We start from the raw sequence: 24,030 nt of genomic DNA, 5'->3' as shown, positions 1-24,030 counted from the left end.
TTCGGTTTTTCTGTGACATCTATAACGGTGAAGTCAGCAGAATGTCTGAGGAACAACCCTTTGAATGAAAAATGATTGAGGATTTACTGCAGAGCAGCGATATAGAACATTACAGCAAATGTCATGAAGGCATAGGCACCCAATCCACTACGGGTACCACATGCTATGATTGAGTTGCTTTTCTCTGGGAACAGCATTGAATGAGGAGACTGGAGTTGTAAAACCAGGTTCAACGTTGATGAAAGTTGGAAACTAGATAGAACACAGTGTAATTAAAGAGAAACACAGAGAACACATAATCATCTTTTGTCTTGGTTATAAAAGCATCACAGCTCTAAATGGAAACTAAAACTCATATTAGATATATTGTACAAACAAAAAAACATAGCTTGATTTACACAAATATCAAGTTTAAGAGTAATCATAAAATACACGTACACTGCAGCCACTCAGCCTTGTTGCTCTGGATCATGATGCAGAGCTGCAGCACCAACTGAGGGGCGCTCTCTAAGAAGGTCTCCAGCAGTCGCAGCATGTTGACATCAGCATACTCGTACATCATAGCCCAATAAAAGCGCCTCTGGTTCTCCTTCTGCCGGTGACTTTGTATCCCAAGATACATAGTGCGAATGTACCTAAAAAGAAAGAAATGGTCTAAAATTAGGCTTCTGTGCTTTTTAACCACAAACACTTTCCAAAATTACCACATAACTGAGCGCCATAAGTGGTGTGATATACTTTCTATGAGCACTTGTCTGAGTTTTCCCATCTTTGGGAGGTATTCCTAGCAACAAGTTCAACATATAGTAGTAAAATTCACGTATGTTAACAGGAATTTAATTACATCGGAAGAATATGTAACAAAGAGAATTACTCCTTTATGACAAAATTGATGTTAATTATCACAAGATGCTCTAATAAAGATTTATTAAAGGTAGAAAAAGAAGAAAAATAAAAATGTCATTGTAAACAGCTGAGAAAATAGGGAAAAATAAATAGTGTGTATGTGTGCATGTATATTTCTTTAAAATTATTTTGATCCTACGATTAAAGGCAGTTCACCCAAATATCTGTGGCATTTGATAAAATCACGAGTTTCAAATTTGATAAAAGTAATTAAAATAATAATATAATTGATCTGAAAGTTATTACATATTTTGTAATCTCATGCAGGCCTATCAACGTGGTTTAAATGAAAACTTCTTTGTATTCTTCAAACAGTGACTGTTCAGACTGCTTTCTTGAGACTGTAAAAGACTGAAACATAAATGGCTGGAGTTGGCCAAAAATATTTTAGAGCTATTTGTGCAACTAAAAAAAAACAATAAGCTTAATTTCCCTGTTCTGTCCTGTGAATAAAAAGGCAAACCAGCAAATTAATGTTCTTTTTCTTCCACAATACTCTCATTTTAGAACAGCAGTGAGGGAAAAAAACACTTAGAAGCTAATTAAAACCTCAGTCACATCCTTTCAGTATTCATAAACTTGTTTCAGGATTAACAGCCACCTTGTGTATTATCTATTTTACCACCTTTTGATGTTTAATTGAGAGGTCATGAAGCAGAGTGCACACAGCTAATAGTATCACACTACTGGTGTAATTAAAATCCAACAATTTCTTCGTTTTATGTTAGAAGATAATCACAAAGCTTGTTGTGTGTGGCTAACAATCAGTTTAATGTATTTTGCGTGGTTAAAGCTAATTAAGATTATTATCCTCTTTGGGTGTGGAGTAAACTTTAAATTGAAGGATTCAAAAAGCGCCACATCTAGGGAATAAAAATTGAAACAGAAATGCAGCAGCGTCATGGCAAGCTCAACCCCCAATATATCAAGCACATTTTTAGCTTCTCAAACACAGTGACAAAACTCTGGATGTGCAGAGAAAAAAAAATAAATTAAAATCAGAGTGACAGCTCTCATGCTTTGTAGTTATCTTAGCACTGACTTCAGCTAATGCACATTGGTTTGTAGCTGCAGGGTTTATGTGCCTGAGCTGGTAGAGTAGCCAAATAAATCCAACTCTTGATGTGAAGGCAGTCAACCGATGACAATAGAGCAGCAAGGACAGAAATAGACCAGAAAGCAGCAGTCCACCTTTAAATTGGCAGAGGATCTAAATTCTGCACCTAAAGGCGAGACACAAGTTCCCCATGGGAACTAAAAGAAAGCCAAAATGCTTATGAGTGGTTTAATTCTATACATCTTCAGATATTAGATTTCTATTAGATGAAGAGTGTAGGACACCGAAGCGCTCTTTTTTTTCCCCTCTGTCACAAAATATTTATAGCATTTTCCTGCATAAATAGGAAACCTTTTACATGTTTTGGGGGCAACCAGCTTCCAGAAATGTTAGTAATAAACAAGTGAATCAATCAACTTGTGCACACGGTAACATAAAACTGGAGTAACAAAAATGGGTATGGCACAAAGAATACCCACAATTCTCAAGTTTTGCCTGCCAATGCGGGATATGATTTTCACAAAGCCTTTTCAACAAATCTCTTTGCTCCTCAATCAATATTTCAAATAAGGCCATTAAGAATGGATTGACGTTTCATATGGAATGAAATTTAGGAGCAATGTCCTGTCTTAGGAAAGCTGATATGATGAAGAACGCAGCAGGACCAGATGGAAAAAAAAAGGTTTTTTGGGGATCAATAGTTTCAGGCAATTTAAGATGCACCAATTTGTTCAGAGGTGAAATCTGGCATTCCAAGACATTTTCAGACAGATTGGTAAATGTCAAATGGAACAAGAGAACTCCACTTCCCCACCAATGTCCTGCCATAAACAAAATCTTTGTTTATACCAAGGAATTTCAGAGACTTTTCCATGAACTCTCACTGCTCTGTAAGGTTTCTAGTTAAACCAGTGTATCTTCACAACTTCCAAAGCTGTATTACTTAAAAAAAAAAAAAAACTATTCCTCAGCCATGTTTGTAGCTCTTTTTGTCATGAATTGGTGGTGAGAGGTGGTGAGGCAGACGCTGTAGACCCAGGTAAGATGAATAAATGATTTTAATAACGAAAACACAGTCCAAGCAACGGGCAGCACGGCCGAGCGGAAGCCAGGGCTCGACGCCGGTAGCAACCGTTAACACGAATGGACAACACGAAGGACTGAACGTACATTAGACAAGGACCCGACGGAGACGCAGAGACACAGGTGACACTAAATACACACGGGGTAATTAGGGAACGAGAAACACCTGGGAGTAATCGAGGGGAGAACAGGACAACACGGAGACACAGAGACACCGAAAACTCGAAATTAACACACAGAAAACACAGAACATGACACTTTTAAGCAGATATGACTTACAGATTCTACATGAATGAAGGTCTCTCTGTGGATCTACAAGGAAAAGCCAATTAGGAGTTCATTCCTTCTAATGACTTTCAGGATGTTTATTCTGGAAACGTTTTGCACAGCCTGTAATCTTTCTTACTGAAAAATCGTACTATGACTTTATTAAAACGAGTTACTCCATGTTTCATGTGCTTTTAAAAATTAAACCAAGGAGGACTCTGGCTAGTTGTACAAGAGCCTTTTATGAAAACCGGCTTTAAGTGAAATGTACATTGCAAAACAGAATGTGCTGACACATTCAAACCTCATGTTATTCATTTTTATAACGAAACGACTGGTTACGAGGTTCTCCTTTTACAGTATTCTTCTCTAATCATTAAAACCCAATGATTTTATGGATAATATTTGATTTCCATTATAAGGCACCTTACTCACAAACCAGGCACAAATTATCTATGCCCTTTAAGGTTTTTATATAATGCCCTGGTGTCACACAAAAATACAAAACTAAATAAAGTACAAGAATACAATTCATAGAAAATTCCTTGATGTGCAGCTTTACATCTGCTCTGTGTATTTGCACAGTCTCCACTTAACCTTGCAAAGCTACCTATCAATCTTATCAATCTGTGGATTCACATTAGTGTGGCTGGTTGAATAGGGCTCTATTTATTTTGTCATTTCAGTTCATTCCCCATTTCTTCTCAGCTTCAAGAAATTTTCACTTGGCTGATGACAGTTTACGTGGCCAGCGCTATCCAGTAAACTTCAGTGACAAAAGAAATAGCAACGTCTGAGTATGACGTTATTGTAGAATTACTGCACAGGTCTCTTTAGACATTTTTTTTGACAGATGCACAATAAAACAATGGACTGTATCATTTAAGGTTGTCCCAGGGTTTGCTAGCCATGTTTCAGGTTAGCAACTGGAAATAACTCACTTGGCATACAGTCAGATCAGCTTTAGAGGTTAAACTGCTGGAACTGGAGCTGCTGTACTGACACATCTGCAGGAAAATTGTTTTTCAAGTCTTTCAGCTGTTCAACCAAAGGTGCAGATAAATACTAAAAACGTCAGGGAACATAAGAACAGCTAATTGTGTACTGGATCTTTTTTTTGCTGTGGGTTTACTATAGAATTTTATACTATCTGAGCAGTGTTGCTTCTTTTTTGTTCTCACATATACAAACACTGAAAAGGAATGAATGTCTTATATTTGTTTTGCCTGTTGGATTACACATTTCACAATTATTAATATAACTTCCACTGCACTGTTTGTGTGACATTTCACTCAATAAAAGAAACTGCAGGAAGTCTTTATGGTTGCGTTATGAGCTGCCTGCACCGAGTCACCAATAGGCTATGTGGTTTTGCTATCAATTAACCACATTGTAAAACCATATTGTAAAACACTGACAAACTTAGTGTCATGAGTGTTTTTGAAGTTAGTGCACAAAATGACTGCATTGATTAGAGAGTGCATGAATGAGGAGTTTTGGTGTTGTCTAGATCAGCAGTCTTCACAAATACCATCCACTTAATGCACGGTTATGAAAACAGGTATACCATGCAATGATGTTGCAAAAATAAACAGTGATTTCATGACTTTCCGTTTAATGACTGCACTTTTGTCATTGCTAATACCAGTGGCTCTTTTTACATCAGATTTATTGCATAGACATGAGTTTTTCAGATGCGTGTACACCCACTTAAACAAGTCGATTAAATTCATTTCAGTCTGCCAGCAGAATGTTTACCCTGAGGGCGCTATGTTGGGCTCAACACACACTTGCAGAGCTAAATTTACATCCAGTCACTTTGAAATTACATTGCACACCACAGGATGTGATAGGCCATGGTTTCTGATAAGCGCAACAATGAGATAATAAGACTAATGGAGTTTTATTTCCTTTTAGGAGAGCACAGACGTATGGAAAGGAAGTTGCCAAAGGAAGATTGGTAGAATCAGACAGCCTCTCCATTTTTTTGATGTAAGTGTCTAGTTTTTTAGACCTGAGACATACATTAGGGGAACATTTGTTTCCTGAAATCAAAAGCCGTGCCTGGTGTGAGCTTTTTGTATCATAGCATATGCCTGAGCCCATGCACCTGGGTCACTGCTCACTAATCATGGATGGTCAGGCTGAAAAAGTAACAAAATCTGCATATTGATTTGTCTACACTTTTATACAGTGTAATAGGCATCAATGGTTGCAATCCTCAAATCACTTCTGACTAAAAACAACTCAAACGCCCATTATACATCAACCAAGATACCTCTTGATGAATCCCAAGACTTTAGAGAAAATATTCTGTGGACGGAACAAAACAACCTTGGAACTGCTGACATGTGCTTCCCATTGCAAGTGGCATAAAGCTAAAACAGCATTTTATAAAAGAACTTCATACTGAACATGTCAAAAATGGTGGTGGTAGTGTGATGGTTTGGATCTGCTGTAGCATTTAGATTGGTCCTAAAACATCTAAATTATTTAGAATGGCTACAACTGTTTCTTTCTCCAAATTGTGTGTTAAGGAAAGGCCCCTGGCTGCAGTCTGTAGCAGTACTGGAATGTGGGTGTTTTGCTTATGTGTGCTGGATACTGGAGTTGTCTTCAACGGTGGTCAATAGTTGTCTCTCTTTGATGTACAATTTCAAACCATTAATATTGGTGCAATCAGTATTACATCCTCGTTTTTAGGCTTTGAATCTGAGAAGATGACATCCAGGGTTTAATGATGAGTTGACAAAAAAACAAAGTCACAACAGTTTTTTTAAGGTGCTAAATGCTCTTTGTGAAGTTGGCCATGTTTACCATCTGCTGCCATTTTCTGCAAAAACGAGTTTGAGGAAACATTCAGATAGCTACGCAGACTTTGACTTTGGTTAGCCAGATTGATTTTCCTATATCTCATGTAGTCACATTGACATATGCTGCGTGGTGGAGCAGTCATAATTAGGACAAGTTATTTTCCCACAGCATTTGCACTCTTGAACTCCTATTTATTATTTTATTTACAGTTTAATCTCACCGTACTTGAAATTCTGAGTATTTTTTGCGGTTTTCCTTTTTCTCTGTACCCAAAATATAATTGCTTGAAGTAGCAGTTCAGTAGTCCAAATCTCCCAGTAAAATAGTTCCCTAGAATAAGGTCCAGAACAGAGACCAGTCTTGAAATAAATGATAAAAAGTCTTCACAAAGTAATGTACAAATAAATACAATTATACTTGAAATTTTATTAATTTTAATTGCATTAAAACAAAACTCATGTCCATGGTTTAAGTACATAGATATGACATATTTCGTTTGCTGTTATGATCAGGAAAATATTTAGTTTGCTCTTTTTTATTTTTTGCGAATTTGTTGTGTATTTTGTGATATGCAATAAATATGAAAGTTTATTCTAAATAAACATATAAAATTAAATAATACTGTCCTGTTTGGAGAAAAAATAATTGCTTGGATTAATGGAATAAACAAAAAAAATTGGCTGGTAGATTAATGAATAAATAGTTCCACATAGCGGTGTTAATGTGTCCATTTTGTGCCTGATAAAACATTATGCTTACAGGTTCCTGATTTCAAAACAAAGTAAATAAATAAATAAAAGACTGGGATGGTTAAACATTAAGGGTTTTGGGGCTGTCAGAAAAATCTGAGCTCACTCCATCACATTTCAACACTGCGCCGCTTTTCTTAACAAGGATATCACACACATCCCGGGATTGTGATGTACACTGTTAAAGCTCCCACTGTGAATTTTCAGATGTAGTAACACAAATAGCTTCAGAAAAAAACAAGCACACACACAGACACGAGTACAGACAACACACATGAATGCTCAAGCATACTTGTCAGCGCTGAAGGTAATAAGGGATTTCCCTCCTGTTCCAAAAACACATCTGTCAGATGAAACTCTCTCTGTGTTCAATTCCTCTCCTTCCACACACTCATGCAGACATGCACTCCACTTACGCTGTGGTTTTTGATGCTTTTCTCCCCCCACCCCCGCCTCTTCCCTTTAAGCTCCATAGCTCCTCCACAGGGCTCCTCATGAATTATTTGTGGCAAGATCATAGCAATCACTCATGGCTCGTTAGGCAGCGTACGCATGGCCTAACAGCTCGATGCGGTGCCAGGGTCATCTTCCAGGCACAACCGTCTGCCATTTCTGTTGAGAAGCGGGCAACCATTAACCTCCAGCCCCGCACCTCCACCACCATAAACTGACTAACTAAAGATAAGACATCTGTTGTGAGGCGCTGACACAGAAACGCAGCCGCAATATCAACGTTTGCATGAGTAGACATCTTGACCTCGGCATCTGAGAGGCAGAGAGAGACATCTGGAATGACAAACGTGGACCATGTGGACAACTTGGCCACGTTGTTCCTCGAGCTCCTCTAGAGTCACTGACCAGTGAATCATCCAAGCACTCTAACACTAATCCCTTGAGTAGGTGGCTAGATGGCTCACACACTCACGCCACTCTGCCATGTTCAGCAGCATCTGTCTCCTAAGTCATGATCGTGGGAAAGCTGAGTAGCTCAGGCTGTGCTCCTCGGGAAGATCCCAAGCACCGCTAAGGCAGAATGAGAGTTTTGTAGCAGGTGGAATGTGATGAAACACTAAACGTAGGGGTGGGCATGTAATATATTAAATGCCAGAGAGGCTATGAGAAAGTAAGCATGTGTGTGTGTTTCTGTGTAAAGATGGAGGCTGTACCAGATTCAGTGAATCACGCCCTGAGTCACTCTGAGGGACGCATGTCGACTCTTAATGAAGTTTAAACCTCCTTTATCAGGAAAATGTACTTTTCTGGCCATATTTCACTGATATATGCCTCCTAAAACAGAAATCAATATCTTTGATTATTTGTGGGTCTTTTTAATTGATAATAGCCAAAATCTCCCTGTTTTCTTCTTTTAGTAATTTCTAAACTTAAGTATGAAAATGTCATGATTTGCGGTGAAGAGGTGATGAGGATGATGCTGAGGACCCAGGTTGGAGTGAAAAAATTATGATTTTAATGATGAAATGAGTATAAGTCCAAACATCCAGGCAGCACAGATTGAGTAGAAGGCTGAGGCTCAAAACTGGTAGTAACTGGAAAACAAGAGACATCTGACAACAGACTAGACACAACAAAACAAGGACCCAACACAGGTGGGTTTAAATAGACAGGGGCAATCAGGGGAAACAAGAGACAGGTGTAACCAATAAAGGGGCAGAGGGACAACACAGAGACTCCACAGAACACAGAAACCTAAATAAACACACAGAAAAACTCAAATCCTCACAGAAAATGTAAATTATGTGTTCCGCCAAATAAGCCCATTTGCCCAATGTGAGTTATTTGAATGTATGGTCTTTTATAATGTATTGGAATGGTGTTGCTAGTTAAACCACAATTGGGAACATGCAAAATGCTGGTCAGCAAATAAACAAAGGAATTGGTTGTCTAGAACAGCATAAAGTCCTTTATAAAGAAATAAAATAAAAAACATGATCTTTCTTCCCCCACACATTGTATAATTGTTGTTTCACAAATTCCTTTCTCACATCCTGTCAGAAACAAACATGTTAGTAGAATTAAAAAAATAAAAAAAATCTTTGAACACCGTGATACTTTCACTGAAGGTTATCACACTGCTGGTTTCTCATTTTGGCCCATGCCTACATAGGGCTCAAGGCAATTGCTGACCTTTGCCTAATGGTGAAGTCCAACCCTGAATGTCAACTCTCAGCAGAATGAAGTGAGTACTGCTGATGTATGGATTAGGGAAGCACAGGAAACAGATTTAATACTCTTCTCCTATGCAGTATTTTATTTACAACATTCAAACTGAGTAGGTGTGCGAAGCTGTCAGCTCTAGTTCTAACTATTGATCTTACTGTTACAGGGGCAAAGGTTACTGTCGCTCCGAGAACAGAGATGGCACCAGTCGACACCCACAACCTTTAATGAGTGGGTAGTACATGATTTTTGAAAGGGAACATAATCTTTTTTTTTCAACCATGATGAGATGACCAGGACGGATGCAAAGACAAAAGGGAAGCTGGCTGGGATCCACCATCTTGTTTAAAGGCATTAATGTTAACTGCCTCAAAAATGGCATGGTTTTTTTTTTCCCACTCAAAACAGTGTCAAAGATAGGTAAGCAGGTAACTTGTGTTTTCAAAAGTACAAATATTTCTGTGATTCTTTCTTTCCTGGACCACGTCATGGGTTAAGGTAGCACAGCAAAGCTTCAACTTACACAGCAATCCACTATCACTGTGTTTTTATCCTCCTTATGTTGGTAAAAAGCCCTGGAATAAAGGCAGACTGAGTGAAAAACCCTATACCTGCAGGCAAGTCAGATACACTCACAGAGAAACACACAGCGTCCTGTGACCAGCACCTTTGGGCGATAACTACAGAGAGGGTGGCTGGAATGTTGAACAGAGACCGAGCTGACAGGAAGCAAACAGAGAGATGAGGAGCGGCAGCCCGAGATGAAGTTGCAGTTGTCACTGAGGCTCCGCCTTGTCAGTTTTATGAGTTTGCAGTAGTTAACCAGCTCTGGCAGCTTGAATAAATATTAGCTCTGTAAAATGACAGGTCTTGCAGTTGCTGTTTTGGCTTATTTTCAATTTGAAATGGATGTTGTGCAATTGGATTTCTATCGATTCTATCAAGTGATGGTCTGTGTAAATATTTATCAAATTGAATGGCCATTCAGGTTTTGTTTAGGTTTTTTTCTTTTTTATTTGTTGAACAAATTGAAATATATGCTGCATATCAAAGACAAATTCAATCAGTGAATCTGTGTTTATTTCTTAAATACCCTTTCTCACGGAGACTTAGTTACATTTTCTACCCGGTCACTGGAAATTAAAGGCAATTAATTATTAAGGCCATAAATCACTCCATCGATTAAATTTTGACATAAGGGTGTCTATATAGTCTCTCTAGCAACAGTCCACAGTCCCCAACTCACTGAACCGAGGTCACATGATCTCTGTGATGACAGAGAAGAGAAGCGTGGGGAGGAAGAGGTGACAAAGGTTACCCTGCTTTCAGATGGAGGTGATTCATGCCACAGATTCCTGTTGATGCAAGATAAGGCCGAGTCAGTTTTCCATTGGACAATTAAAGCAGCACATGGATTAGAATCTGTGGATTTTGGTATTAGTTTCCAAGAGAGGCCTGTTGCCTTACCGTTAAAATAGAGGGTATTGATCTCCTGTCAACAGCACAGGGGATGTGCTTTCACACATGATAGCACAGTGATCACAGTGGTGATCAAATGAAAAGCACGGCTTAATTAAATTGCCCTACCTCATTCAATAGGAAACGCGATGCCGATCTGACGAGAGATATCAGTTGGAGATTACTGCAAAACAGAGACTACTCACTGCCCATTCAGGTTCAAGAAGTGCTGGCATTTTCTACCTTTGACTTTGTATAACATCTATCTTTTTTTGTAAATCTCACAATAAAAAAAACTTCTTGCTAATAAGGTTGTTAGACAATTGTCTTTTTGTTTTTCTTTTGCACGCAAAATAAAGTTTCATGCCATCTTTTATTCCTCAGGTTGAATGTTTTGCAAAAATATTCCATCCATTTGAACATTTTCACCTTTCATCGCGTTACAGCCACAAACCAGTGTAGGTGATATATATATATTTTTTTCCATTTTTTTCTCCGAAGAGTTTTTGCAGCGCTAGTGGCTCGTATTTTTTCAACAGTAGGCAGACAGGAAGGAGGGTGAGGAGAGGGGAAGACATGCGGCAAAGGTCGTCGGGACCGGGAGTCGAACCCGCAACGTCCGCGTCGAGGACTAAGGCCTCCAAACGTGGGGCGTGCTAACCCCCTGCGCCACCACAGCACGCCCCAGTGTAGGTTATATTTAACTGGAATATCAAACGCAAAGTCGTGCATATCACATCTGTGGGCATTCATGGATTAAAATGATGCCTATTCTTATTTTCCAAAAACTTAAGCTCAATTCTTTCAGAACTGTCCTGTATCCATCTTCCCACCAACTGCGGAAACGTCCCCTCCACCCTCCTGAAGAGAAGCATCCGACAGCATGATGCCATCGTCACCACGTTTCACTTTGGGGATGCTGCGTTCTGGATAATGTGCAGTGTTAGTCTGTTATTACACATAACCTTTTACATGTAAGATAAAAATCTCCCCTTCGATGTCATCTGATCTGACCACCTTCTGTTTTCTGTAATTTGCCTACATAATGTGGTAAATAGCAAAGGGGGCGGCATTTTTCTTGTTTCTCTTCCATGAAGGCAGAGACTACTGCTTGTCCTGACAGCACATGAGTTGTCATACATCTCCAGGCCGCTTCTCTGAATTTTTTGTTTTTTGCAAAGCTGCACCCCTAACATACAACAATCTCTGCTCTCTGTATTCCCTATGTTTCTCAGATTTTCTTACTCTATAACTTATTTGCTATTGAAAGGTTAAAATACTTGCTATAGAGTTATTCTTCAAACATCCAAACCAGTAGCACTTTGCAGCTAGGTTCACAGCTTCTAATATCAAATACACAGTAGAATATTTGCTCCAGAAACATAAACTAAGCGGAGAGCTGCAGGCCTCCATCCTCTGCTGAGAAAATTTGACAGTTTGAGTTTAAATATTAGAATAGGGAGTAGAGGGCTCTTACAGTAAAAGCAATTTGTTACTCTGGTTTTCAGCTACCTTGGAAATCCTTTTTTTTTTTTTTCCTTTTTTGAGGCAGAAAGAAAAAGACGGGGAGAGAAAACCTCTGACAGCCTAAAGTGAAATGCTCTTTCTCTCGTCTTTGTCTTCTATTCTGTGTCTTCCTGCCCCCTCCTGTGCTGTTTAGAGGCTGCTCTTCCACTAGAGGAAGGGCGAGATTATGTACGGATTAAGAAGAAAACACTTGACCCAATTCCTTTTCAAAGAGAGCTGTCCAAAAAGACCCATGTGGAGGCTGGCTTTCATTCAGAGTCAGCAGTTATGTTGCGAGACATTTGGTGCTCATGCTTATTGGCCCCAAGTTATAATTAGCAGGGTTGGCCTATAAGGCTAAGATGCTTCCTCGCTCACCTTCAGACAGGCTGAAGTGAGTCAATGACAAGCCGCTCTTCTGAAAATAACTTACCCACCTCATTTGACAATGGCTTTAGCAGTTTAGGTGACAGTTTGCATTATTTGAGCCCACGAGACAGCAGCACACGAATGGATGCTCGAGCCAAGTCAGCACACAAGAAAGATAAAGTGCAGGAGGAGTGTGTGTGTGTGTGTGTGTGTGGTGGGGGCTGGGGGGTGGCATGAACGTCGGGGAAGCTGAGACAGAGAACGGGAGAAGAGGCTGTGGAGATAACCACTGAGAAAGTGGGAGAGTGAGAGAGAGAGTGGGCAAGATGAGGGGAGAATTGAGCGCAGTGACAGAGTGATGTAGTGACAGAGAGGAAGAGGAAGAAGCAGAGAGGCTGCAAAAGTGGCAGCGAGACAAAGACGAAGAAAACATACAAGAGCGGCAGAGAGGAACTGGGAAGAGTGAGAGGAGGTGAGTGAGCGGGGGAGTGAGACCCAGGAGGTAAACTAATCACCCAACACGCAATGCAATTTTCTGGCTTTGTGCCTCCACCCCAACCTACTCCATCGTTCTCCTCTCTCTCTCTCTCTCTCTCTCTCTCTCTCTTTCTCTCTCTGGTGCACCCCCTCGCTGTCTGGGGGGCTCTTTTTACTATTCCGCTCACACACACTGTCTCTTCCTCCGTTATCTATCAGGACATACCATTTTCATGACCCCACCCCCCTTCCCTGCTTCTGCTGTTTAGTTCTACTCTGTAATCCCCTCTGGCTTCCAAACATGGTCTGAGCCACTTTAGCCATCAGCATTTTACAGAAAAAAAAAAAATGTAGATGAAGGAAGTCAGAGGAGTAGGAAGAGGCGGGGGAGAGGTTCTGTGCATTAGAAGTGCTGAATAATTTTTCTTAGGTGTAATAAAGCACCGATATGACAGGGCAAATGGTGGGAAAATACTTCAGCTGATTAAAAAAAAAAAAGCTTTTCCCTGCTTGCATCTCTTCATGAATCCACCCCCTAGGTGAGAGCATTTAGGAAACGTTTTATATTGCTTCTGTAAAGGTCTTAAAAAAAAATGCTTAGAGATCAGCGGCACAGCCTGCTTGCCTCCCTCGCTGCTTTGCAGCATCTTGATGATGATGATAGATGTTCACTCCAGACATGCAAATAAAGGAGGCATATGCACATGCTCTTTAAGAAGAAAAAAATACACGCTTTCTCTCCTTTCTACAGTAAACGTGTATGTTTAACTATGATCAAGTCATACAATGATATATTAAATTTCCCTCTTTGGGGCATATACCCGTGGGAAAGTAAAAAAAAACAAAAAAAAACAGCTCCCACACACAGCAGTTTGCCCTATTTTCACAAGCGCAGCGACTAAAGAGTAAAATTAGTCACACAGCATGCTATTTTGAAAAATCGGAACCCTTTTGCAAGCGACAGAGAGAGGTGTGAGCGCAGGAGAGGAAAGTGAGCTCATTATTGACATGCAAGGTGTCACCTCATCCATCATATGCAACACTGCTGTCACACAGCTCTGAGGGCCGCATACCATCCATGACACATCCACACACACACGCACACGCCCCCACGCTAAACGAAACAAACCGCAGGATCACTGTGCACCACAAATAGATTCAAATTAAGCTATTACACAGATCGTCATATCAGTGCCAAAAGCATGCCAGGAATCCTCTTGCAACACTTACAGAAACAGCTTTGGAGCAATGGAAATAAAAAGAAGGAAAAAAAAAAGCCACTTAGATGAGACTTCACACCATCACACGGTGTTACAACGCGGAAGCCCCGAGCTGCATGCTAACCTGAGGGGATCTGGTGACACAAAGCATATGTGTGAATCCCCGACTGCTAGTCACTGACATGCCTGCTGAGAAAAATTTGTTGTGACAGATATGAAAAATCAGCGGGGCAGAAGTGGCGATGGAGAGGAGCAGACAGCTGAGCCACAGTAAATACTCCAAATATATTAATTATGTCGTTCTTTGTAAAAGCACTGGAATCAGGTGATAAACTGCAAAAAAAAAAAAAATCAATCTGGAAAATGTGATATAGATATGTCAGTAGAGTCAATGTTTTGTAAAACCATATTTCACTGCAAATTTTGGGCTAACTTTCTATATGGAGGCCTCCATCTCGATCAGATTGGACGATGGAGCGGATTTGCGACCATCAATTTTCAACTGTTGACACATATTATCAACTGGACTTAGATTGAAGTAAATCCAACACATGTAAATATTTCAAAAATATGTATATGCGTCTTTTTATTTGGTGTATGTAAATATCTCGTTTCAACTGTATAACGCTGTTTGCTTAGTCATTGTCCACCCCACTCTCAAGACTTTTCCAGCCTTTCTTCCAGTAACACTCATTAAACTCATTCATCTTCTCACCAACCCTGACCAGTTTTTCTGGCCTTGCTGACAAAAACCATCCCTACATCATGATGCTGCCACCACCATGTTTCATTGTAAGGGTGGTATGCAATGTTAACTTTGACCAAACACTATATTTTGAAGGTAAGAGCAAAGAGTTCTTCAGTTTTGGCATAATCTTTCATGTGTTTACTGTCTCTCCTACCTATAGCAAACTGTTTCTGGGATTTGAGGGAGTTTCTTTGAGAAGTAGCTTTCTTTTTGACTCCCTTCAACAAAGAACAGATTTGTGGAGGGCAAGACTAATACTTGACCTGTTAATAGAATCTCCTGCCTTAGCTCTGCGTCCCTGCCACATCTCCACAGTGACAAAAGACTAATAATCTCCTTACCAGGCCTGTAAGTTCAAATAGACAGCCATGATTCATTTCTGCCATATTCTTTACATTTTCTGATGGACCAAACAGTGTTTCATGACGTGGTCAAAGCTTCAGAATATTGATTTATACCTAATGAAGAAGACCTGGGGTGTAAAACCGAATCCATATATTGGCCAGTTTAACACTTTCACTCACAAAAACAATATTGTCCCATAACTTAAACACTTTCTGGTATGATTTATAATACAATACCTCTAGCTCAGTAGAACCTAAATTCACAGGGTCGGCTTTTACAGCTCCTGAAAATTAATACACAGGATTGTAAAACACACACACACACACACCCCAGCAGACATAAAACACATGGCATCAAGAACTCCAGGGTCCTGCTTTGTATCGCTGGATACAGAGGCTGGGGGATGGGGCCAAGATCAATAAAGGTATCCTGCACAGTTTCCCTCTTTCTTCCATGCATCTACTGAAAGAGGACTAGATGCTGACAGGGCAAAGCCTCCCTGACAACAATGCTACTGTCCGTCTTCCCTGCTTGATGATGCTTTCACTGAGTAGCGAAACTGACTGGCAAGTGTCTTTGTGCTCCACCGAGTTGTTTGTATGAGTGCGGCTGTATGGTCTTGTGATGGCTGTTGTGTTGTAAGATATATGGAAAAACAAGGCAAAAATGGTGCAGAATGCTGTCATGATCGCCAAACATGATAAAAGAAACAGGTGCTTTAACAATTTCGGGTCAAAGTGCCCTCAGTGATTCAAAGAAAAACAAAGGCATAGGCAAATGCTATATGTTAGCACACCCTTTGGGAAAGCATACATCAGGACCATTTAATTAGCTCCTGTGGAAGCAGCAATGTTATGCTGGGTACACTTGGTAAACAGAAGCTACTTTACCAGGAGAGCTGAATATTGCAAGTCAGTGACTCGATGCAATTGGCTGGGTTTCCTTTGATAGTAAAGTTCTTAAACCAATTTCAATAATGAACCAAACCTGACTGCATGGTTTAATAAGTAGGATCAATTTTAACGTAACTGACCTGTTTTGTCAAGTGCCTTCACACAACAAGTGTTGTGTATTGGCGCTATATAAATAAACTGAATTGAATTCCTATCACAATATGAGTGTGCAATATGCAGATGCCTTGGTCACAACAGGTGTGAGCTAATTATCTAAGTATCAAGTAATCAAGCTCAAATATAACTTTAATATATTTGGTGACACTTATTTAATGAAGCCTTTTTTTTTTTAAAGAGCTGATAAAGCCGTCAGCTTAATAAGAAGCTACAACCAAGTTATTTTAACACCAACATAGCAGATGCTGACGAGAAGCAGCTTTTTCAATAAAACGTTGCTGTTGAGATAGAAATGTAGATATTTTTTTTGCCAGTAGCTGGATAGAGTACCCATTATCTGTGGTATTAATTTTTACTTATTTATTGCAAGTCATACTGTTATCACAACAGTGACCAATATTATTTCACATTACACATCTTCCTAACATTGTGCATCCCCAGTCCATGCTAGAATTTACTCAATCTTCCTTTAAACGAAAGCTGCAGTAAAACAGCAGGAGATGCATCCTGAAATAATCTAATCCAATCTAAGCTAGCTCAGTCGTAGAAGCCATGAGGTGGTGTTCTGTGTGCTTTAGATAAAAATGCACTCAAGCAATCAACATTATACAGATGCTACAGTAATGAGCTAGGTTTCAAACAGCCCCTCATCATGAGCAAACAAGCTGGAAAAGAAAACATGTGGATGGAACTTGTCACACGGAAATCTATTCAATTGGTGTAAAATGTCTTCACAATATTGTTAAAATGCTATTTTCGTGATATAAACACATGGTTATGATATTTTTCTCTTAAAAAAAGGGAAAGATTTATCATGATTCAAAGAAGCAAAACAAACAGATCTATTAGAGGGGAAAATATGAAAAGCAAAACTGATCTCGGCATTCAGTCCGCATTCAGTATCTGGACATAGGTCAGAGGTCATCAGAGTCATTCACCTCAGTGGTCATATTATAATGCCTAATCTGTGTATATGAAAAATAAAATTAATAAAAAGGAGCCTTTTAATGTTATGTTTACATGTTCCGTTCCCATAACAATTCAGATACAGCACTGCTATTTTAAGACAAACTTAGAGCAAACTTGGGGGGAAAAAAAAGAAAAAATATGCAATTGACACCAAGAAAGCACTGAAAGGAGCTGAAGAGCCCTGGGAGATGCTAAGTGAAGGTAACTGGATCCCAACATGTTGCAGTTTGGGAAGTCTCCTGATGAAAAGGAGGGGCAACAGAGGAGGGGCGGGAAGGGAGGCAGGAGAAAAGATTGCTGTGTAATGTATGGGCTCCATGCCAAAGGATCTATTTCATTCACAAAACCCCAAGCATGGCCAGCCTTAGGCTGAACGATCTGCTGCGGTAGCCTGAGGGGCAAAGGAAAGGAAAGTTCTCACTCCTACTACTCCTTGCTTGCTATCATCTGACTTCCTCCGGCCTTGTTCTTTTCCTCCTGCCTTTGTTCTTTTTCATAGACTTTTCTTTTCTTTTTGCGGAATTATCTCATTATTCAGTCTCTTTGAAGCAAACCAGCCAGACCAATTGATGACGCTCCGGGAATCCCTGGCTGATTTTATTCAAGTGTTTTCCAAGTTTGAAATGAGTCATCTGGCTCTCACTGCGCTCTATTTCAGATCTTTCAAATGAGTGAGAAATGTATCTAAACACTGACTTTTAGCCAAATAATTAAAGGTTAATCACAGCAATATGAAACTGATGTGTTCAGCTGAACAAAATCACTGCAGTTTGTGTGCCAATACTGCATTCTTCTTAGGTTACAGTGGACTCTTCAAAATGTAAAACTGTGGTTTTGTTTTTACTATCAAAAGCATCTCGTCTGTCATGAACCTGCTCAGTAATCACACTGGAGAAATTTGAGTCCCATCAGCCTTTTCTTGTCATCATTTTTGAAAAAAAAAGAAAAGACCTGCCAGGCATCACTGATCAGAGACCATAAATAAAAACCACCACAATCTTTGTAGAGATAATTATAACAATGGTTTACTGGGCAATAAATATAGGAACAGAATATTTAATTTTGAGTAATATACTTGTAACTAAAGACTTGTTTTCTTAGCTGTAAATCTAATCATTAGAAATATTGTGTTGAGACATCGTTGTTGCTGATTCAAACCAGCCACTTTTTTTATTTTGTTTTGTTTTGTTTTCATAATCAAAATCAGCAACGATTAAATGGAGCGCACTGATTGAGATTTGTCCACATTATGGCTGAAAAAGGGGCACAATAAATAAATAGACTAAGATTAAGCATAATAGCTGGAGATGCATCAAGAAATCAGTTTGACCAACCCTGATTGGTGATTTTTCCCACCTGTGAATTCACTACAAATGACCACCACCAGGTCACACTAACAACAGAAGTTGGTAGTGAGTGTAGAAGACTGAAAGATGTTACAGCTTCTTCTAGTGTCTGTTGGGATTTTAAGATGAAATCAGAGGAAGTTAAAAAAAAAAAAAGGTGTAAGAAGCTTCAGAAGAGAAAACTACTTATTTTTCTTTACAAAGGCATTCCCGCATGGGGAGTAAACAACTGTTAAGTCTTGGTCTTAAAGAAGTATCTGTCTATCAGTTGACCTGAAAAAAAAGAACAAAAAAAAACAAGAAGACAGTTTAAAATGTCACCCCTGTTTTCACCATGTGTTTGATTTGAAATATAAGTAAAATCCAATTTAACTGCAGAGCTGTATAACACTGACTGCTCTCTCTGACACGGAGATTATGTCACCTCTGCAACTCATATAAATAATTGATCACAAAAAGGTTTCCTAAGGCTCCTGCATACACGAAATTTATAAATAATTTAACAGTCAAAGTGTTTCTCTCTCAAACATAAATTCTGGACATAAACTTCGGAGGTACGGTAATATATTTTGAAATGATTTTGTACAAAACATTTTTTTTTTTATATGACCACATTCCATTTTTAGTTTTCATTTTGCTGCTTTGTGTTATAAAAATGTTATTGTTACTATGGCTATGCTTTAAATGTATCTAAAAGTAAAGAAAAAAATTATTTTGCTGTTTTTTTTTATCATAGTAAGGAATCCATAGTGGGTGTTAAACTTACTGACTGGAAATGTGCCACACAATTCTTGGATGGTGCCTCTCTATTAGAAACATCGATTTCGCATTTCACCAGCAAAAAGTAGATGAGAAACTGTCACTACCTTGCTTGGATACACATGGCTCTTTGATCAAACACTAACATCACATCCCCTCATTTGTTAGCTTAAGGCTCAAATATAAAAAAAAAAACAACAACATCTAGACCAGTGGTCCCCAAACTACGGCCCGCGGGCCAGATGCGGCCCGCCTCCACATTTGGTCCGGCCCCCTGAACAATACCAGAGTATTTTCATATATGTGCATTTTTATTTGATAAGTTGGACTTTTGCAATAAAATAAATGTTCCTTAGTAATGAACTTTATTTATTATTAACTACTAGTTAGTAACTATTTTATACATGCATATAATTGACCCTAACCCTTTTTTTTATGTGGAGAACCCAGTGTTATTTGGTTATTATTTATTTCATAAATAGTGTTATTTCCTGACTTTTGTTCTCTGAAGAATCCAGAAAAGGTTATTTGATTGTGCTTTCTGAAAAACAATACATTTTTATGTTTAGCACTCTTACAATCGTCACACTTTTTCTGTTACCCCCATCAGAGAAGGGACAAGTTATGTGGCCCTCACAGGAGAAAGTTTGGGGACCCCTGATCTAGACACAAAAGAATCACTTTCAGAATTAATGTGACCCATCGGATCACAATAGTTGTTTGCCCGTCATTCTGCTGTCATAAGCAAACTATAACTATGACTGGACAGCCAAGTATTTGTCAGATCAGATCATTGTGAAGGGATTTTGATTTCACATCAACTGGAACAGGCATATGTATGTCTGATACCTCTGATGTGATGCTTTTACCTCTCATTCTGCTACTGAGGGTATCTTGCAACCTGTCAGACTTCGTCTTTTACCCTGTGAGAGGATCATGCCACTGAGGATGTCATTCCTTGTATGTTATTTCTTCAGAGCCACTTTCTGCCATCTACCTAAGCTCTTATCTACCCTCTTCGCCTGCCCACTGACTCCTTTTTATACTGACCCCAAATGGGTTGGTGTTATACTTAGAATTATTCATAAAGTTACATTTTTATGTATGGAAGTCATTAGGGATGTTCTTTACATAAATGGAGCATCCAGGTTTCCCCACACACTTTTCAAGAGCACAGTGTAATCTTAATGTAGAGATGTAACAGATATCACCGTCGCTGAGATGTTAGCACGATCTGGAGTCGTGCAAGAAGCTACCAATCCCAAACATAGTTAATCTACAGGACAAGGTTTGAAAAAGAGAATAATGAATGTGTTGCAATGGTCTAGTCAAAATTGAGTTTTCAGCCTGACTGGTTTTCTTGGATCAACCAACTAGGCCTGTGAAATATCAGAAAATTATCTGAAATTGAATGTGCTTAAGCTTAAGCACACATACAATGAACTATCAAAATACATATCGCACTGAATTTTGTTCTGTCAATTCAAACATCAACATCAAACGAGAATTGAAATGCGGCGCTAGAAAACTTGTGAAATGAAAAGCGAATTGGGGTTTTTATTCATAAAGACTGGTTGGAGCATGAATTCAGACGATGGGGGCTGAGGAGAAGATGAGGAGGATGAGAGGAAGAGAAAGTAGGACAGAGATGTGTGGGCTTGGCTCTGGAAGGACGATGGCTCTAATCAGGTCTGAGCAGCTGTTATTACTCTAGCACTCTCAGAGAGGGACGGCAAAACCCCACTCACGCTGAAACATCAAGGGAGAAAGTCTAAATCAAACAGTCAGAAGCAGCACATAACTAAAATTAGGAAGAGAGAACAGGATTTTCTCCGATTTTTGCTATATCCACACAGTGGTATCCTTAAATTATTTACCATGATTGATTTTTGGGTAAAATCCACGAGCGGCTGAAAGCTTCAATCATTCAGACATCGTCAGAAAGACGTGAGTTAGAAAACCCTCGTAGGCCTGTTTAATTTCTTTTGTCTTTTCTCTAGCACCACATGTGGACATTTATCTCTTTAGAAAGAGATAAAACCTATGGGTTTTTTTTTTTCCAGTTAACTAAGACATGTGGCTTTAAAACATTTTCCTAACTGCATCCTGCTGGAGTAACAAGCAGCTACCAGAAATCACTTAACTGGAACCGGCGCCATTAACTTCCCAAGGACGGCCAGCGTTAGGATAAGCTTGGAGTAACAATTGTTCCCAGGATCCCGGTGGGAGGCAGAGAAGAGGAAGTTGGGCTGAAACCCATTTCATGTTACCCCGTCGCAACTAGGCCAACATCTACCCTTTGGCTCTTAATGTGAAGCCACAAAAAAGACTGTTACAAAATTTCTTTTAATGAAATGGATCAAGCTGTTCAAGAAGCTGATGTCTCAGCTGTCGCTGGCTCCTTTAAGCATACCAGGTTTTTCTTAATGAGAGCATTTTAGCTGATATTAAACATAGCAACATCAGAACACATCAAAGTACTCTTTATATTGTTACAGCAGTTTGTTTAGTCTTTAAAAGTTAGCATGTGAAAGGAAAGCATATGTAGAACAATCCACTCAGACTTTGACTAGTCTTGGTAGTTCAGACTTTCAGATATGGATAATGAGACTGAAACCAGAATAATTTTTTTAAAAAACATCAAACTACTGAAACCCTTTATCCTAGGGTTGAATCTGAAGCAATACTTTGCAAAATGTGAAATGTTCATATTGTTTATTGAAAGATACATAAATGACAGAAAGCTTGTTTATGGCACCCAGAAAATATTGTGCCGCCCTAAGCTATGAGCCATGTCACATATTAAAAACTACAACTGTGTTAAAACATACTGCCGTGTGGCCTATCGATATAGAAAAATGAGGAAACCTCCCAACACTAACACATTTAACTTGTTCATTAAGTGGAATCTGACTACTGATTTAATAATCTGGTATTTTCGCCATTTACCAACAACAAATAAGGTTAAATAAAAAGTAAAACAGTTCCTAAATGCAGTTTTCTTTTAATCTTTTAACATTTAATTCATCATACAAAAGATTTGAAAGAATTGCATTTTTGCCATTTTGGCACTTTCCCTCTCACTGGAGACCGACAGTTTTAAAATCATGATGCCGGTTGCCTTGCGAGACAAACTTACAAATGCTGCAGATCACAGAGAAGTTTACACAACAAGCTATTTATTGAGAACATGACACCGTGTTGCAGCTATCATCAAAAATACTTTTTTTTATTACAAAGCTTTTCACATCAATCTCTTTAAAGCACACATTTTTCAATCAAGTCGCCGAAGCTCGATTCCTGCAGCACACCCCGCAGCATCAACACCCAGAAAGCCTTCGCACTGAAATATTAAACGGCAAATGGGAAGCGACAGTCTCTCGAAAACTCAGCACTTTGTCGGGGAAAACAAGCTGTCAATATCTGTGCACAGGAAACTTAAAGGAGACAGAGCGACAGACATACTTGGGGCCAAGATGGAGAAACGACAGGGAACTACAGAGAAAGAGGAAGCCTCAACATCCCTGTTTCTCTTGTTGTGCTCCCATAGGTTTCTCTGTATAAACTTGGATGTTGATCTTTATCTGAAGTTGAAAGCTGAACTAAAAGAGTTACAATGGGTTGTGTTTAGGGGGCTGTGCGGGGTAAAAATGTAGTTACTGTCATTATGGAAATATATTTTTTAGTGCGAGTATGAAGCACATCAGTGCTGTGGCCTGACTGTGCTCCCTGAGTGATAAAACTCTGAACTTTCCTCTCTCCCCCACTTGTGTTTGTAAGTAAAATGAGGGGATTTCATCATAAATTTAAGGCTGTTGCGCTCAAAGGGGAGTAGTGCATCCAACCAGGGGATAAGCAGACTACGGATATTAAAGCTTGGCCATAAATCATGTTTAAAGACATTCACATTTACCTGCTTCTGTGTCTTGAAAAATTAAGAAGCACATCCTGAAGCCATTTAAAGCTTTGATGTCCTCTTGGACCCAAAACAGATGTATCAGTGTGTCTAAGGCAACATGTGCAGACATGGTTGTAAGCAGACTCCCTTTTGACCTTTTGTGTGCACACTGACGTCTGCAATCCTGTTTGTAGTAAATGATCCACTGCGAAACTATAGTTGAGACAGATAAAAATGTTTTTCAGCACACTTCATGGGGTGAAAGAATTCAACTTGCTGTTCGGGTTTCATTATAGAATACAGACTTAAGTTATATTAAGATGATAAGCCAGTATCCTGAATTCCAATTCACAATTCATACAATAAAAAGCCTAATCATTCTGTTATTATTTATGTTTTTGCCCAAGCACAATGAATACCAGTTACATGACTTTTAAACATGTTTCACGACTATTTTTTTTTATAGCTGTGAAACATGTTGTTCATCAAGATTATCTCCATAGATTTTAGGACCAGACAAGTGCAGATTTCTTTCTTTAAACCTGTTCAATTACATTTGAAGTAAAACAGATGGGGTTGTAAAAGATTCATTGCTAGTTATAGCAAATGCTTGATGACTGTTGTTGTCTTCAATTGTACACAGAGAGTTCAATTACTTTTTTACAAACGGCCCATCTGGTGTGTGTCAATATCAACAGCAACAGATGTTTTGTCAACACTTATGCTACAGTTTTCCACAAATTCATGCCTTGCTCCTGTTGAACATGTTAGCCAAAGTGTCAAGCTACGGTTATCATGTTTTTTGTTTTTT

The 24,030-nt window shown here is 39.1% G+C and overlaps 1 protein-coding gene across 1 annotated transcript in view; it reads right to left on the bottom strand.

The window, feature by feature from the left end:
• The window catches only part of xkr6 (XK related 6), a 57,393-nt gene that overhangs the window by 8,027 nt on the left and 25,336 nt on the right, over nucleotides 1–24,030 (bottom strand). The window contains exon 2 of the mRNA XM_005800224.2: nucleotides 439–635. Within this exon, the coding sequence (XP_005800281.1) occupies nucleotides 439–635 (197 nt within the window). The remainder of the gene's footprint in view (nucleotides 1–438; nucleotides 636–24,030) is intronic.

The sequence above is a fragment of the Xiphophorus maculatus genome, chromosome 15, assembly GCF_002775205.1.
Source record: "Xiphophorus maculatus strain JP 163 A chromosome 15, X_maculatus-5.0-male, whole genome shotgun sequence".
Lineage (NCBI taxonomy): Eukaryota > Metazoa > Chordata > Actinopteri > Cyprinodontiformes > Poeciliidae > Xiphophorus > Xiphophorus maculatus.
Note: the sequence above shows the minus strand (reverse complement) of the source record. Positions and strands in the feature narration are given on the sequence as shown.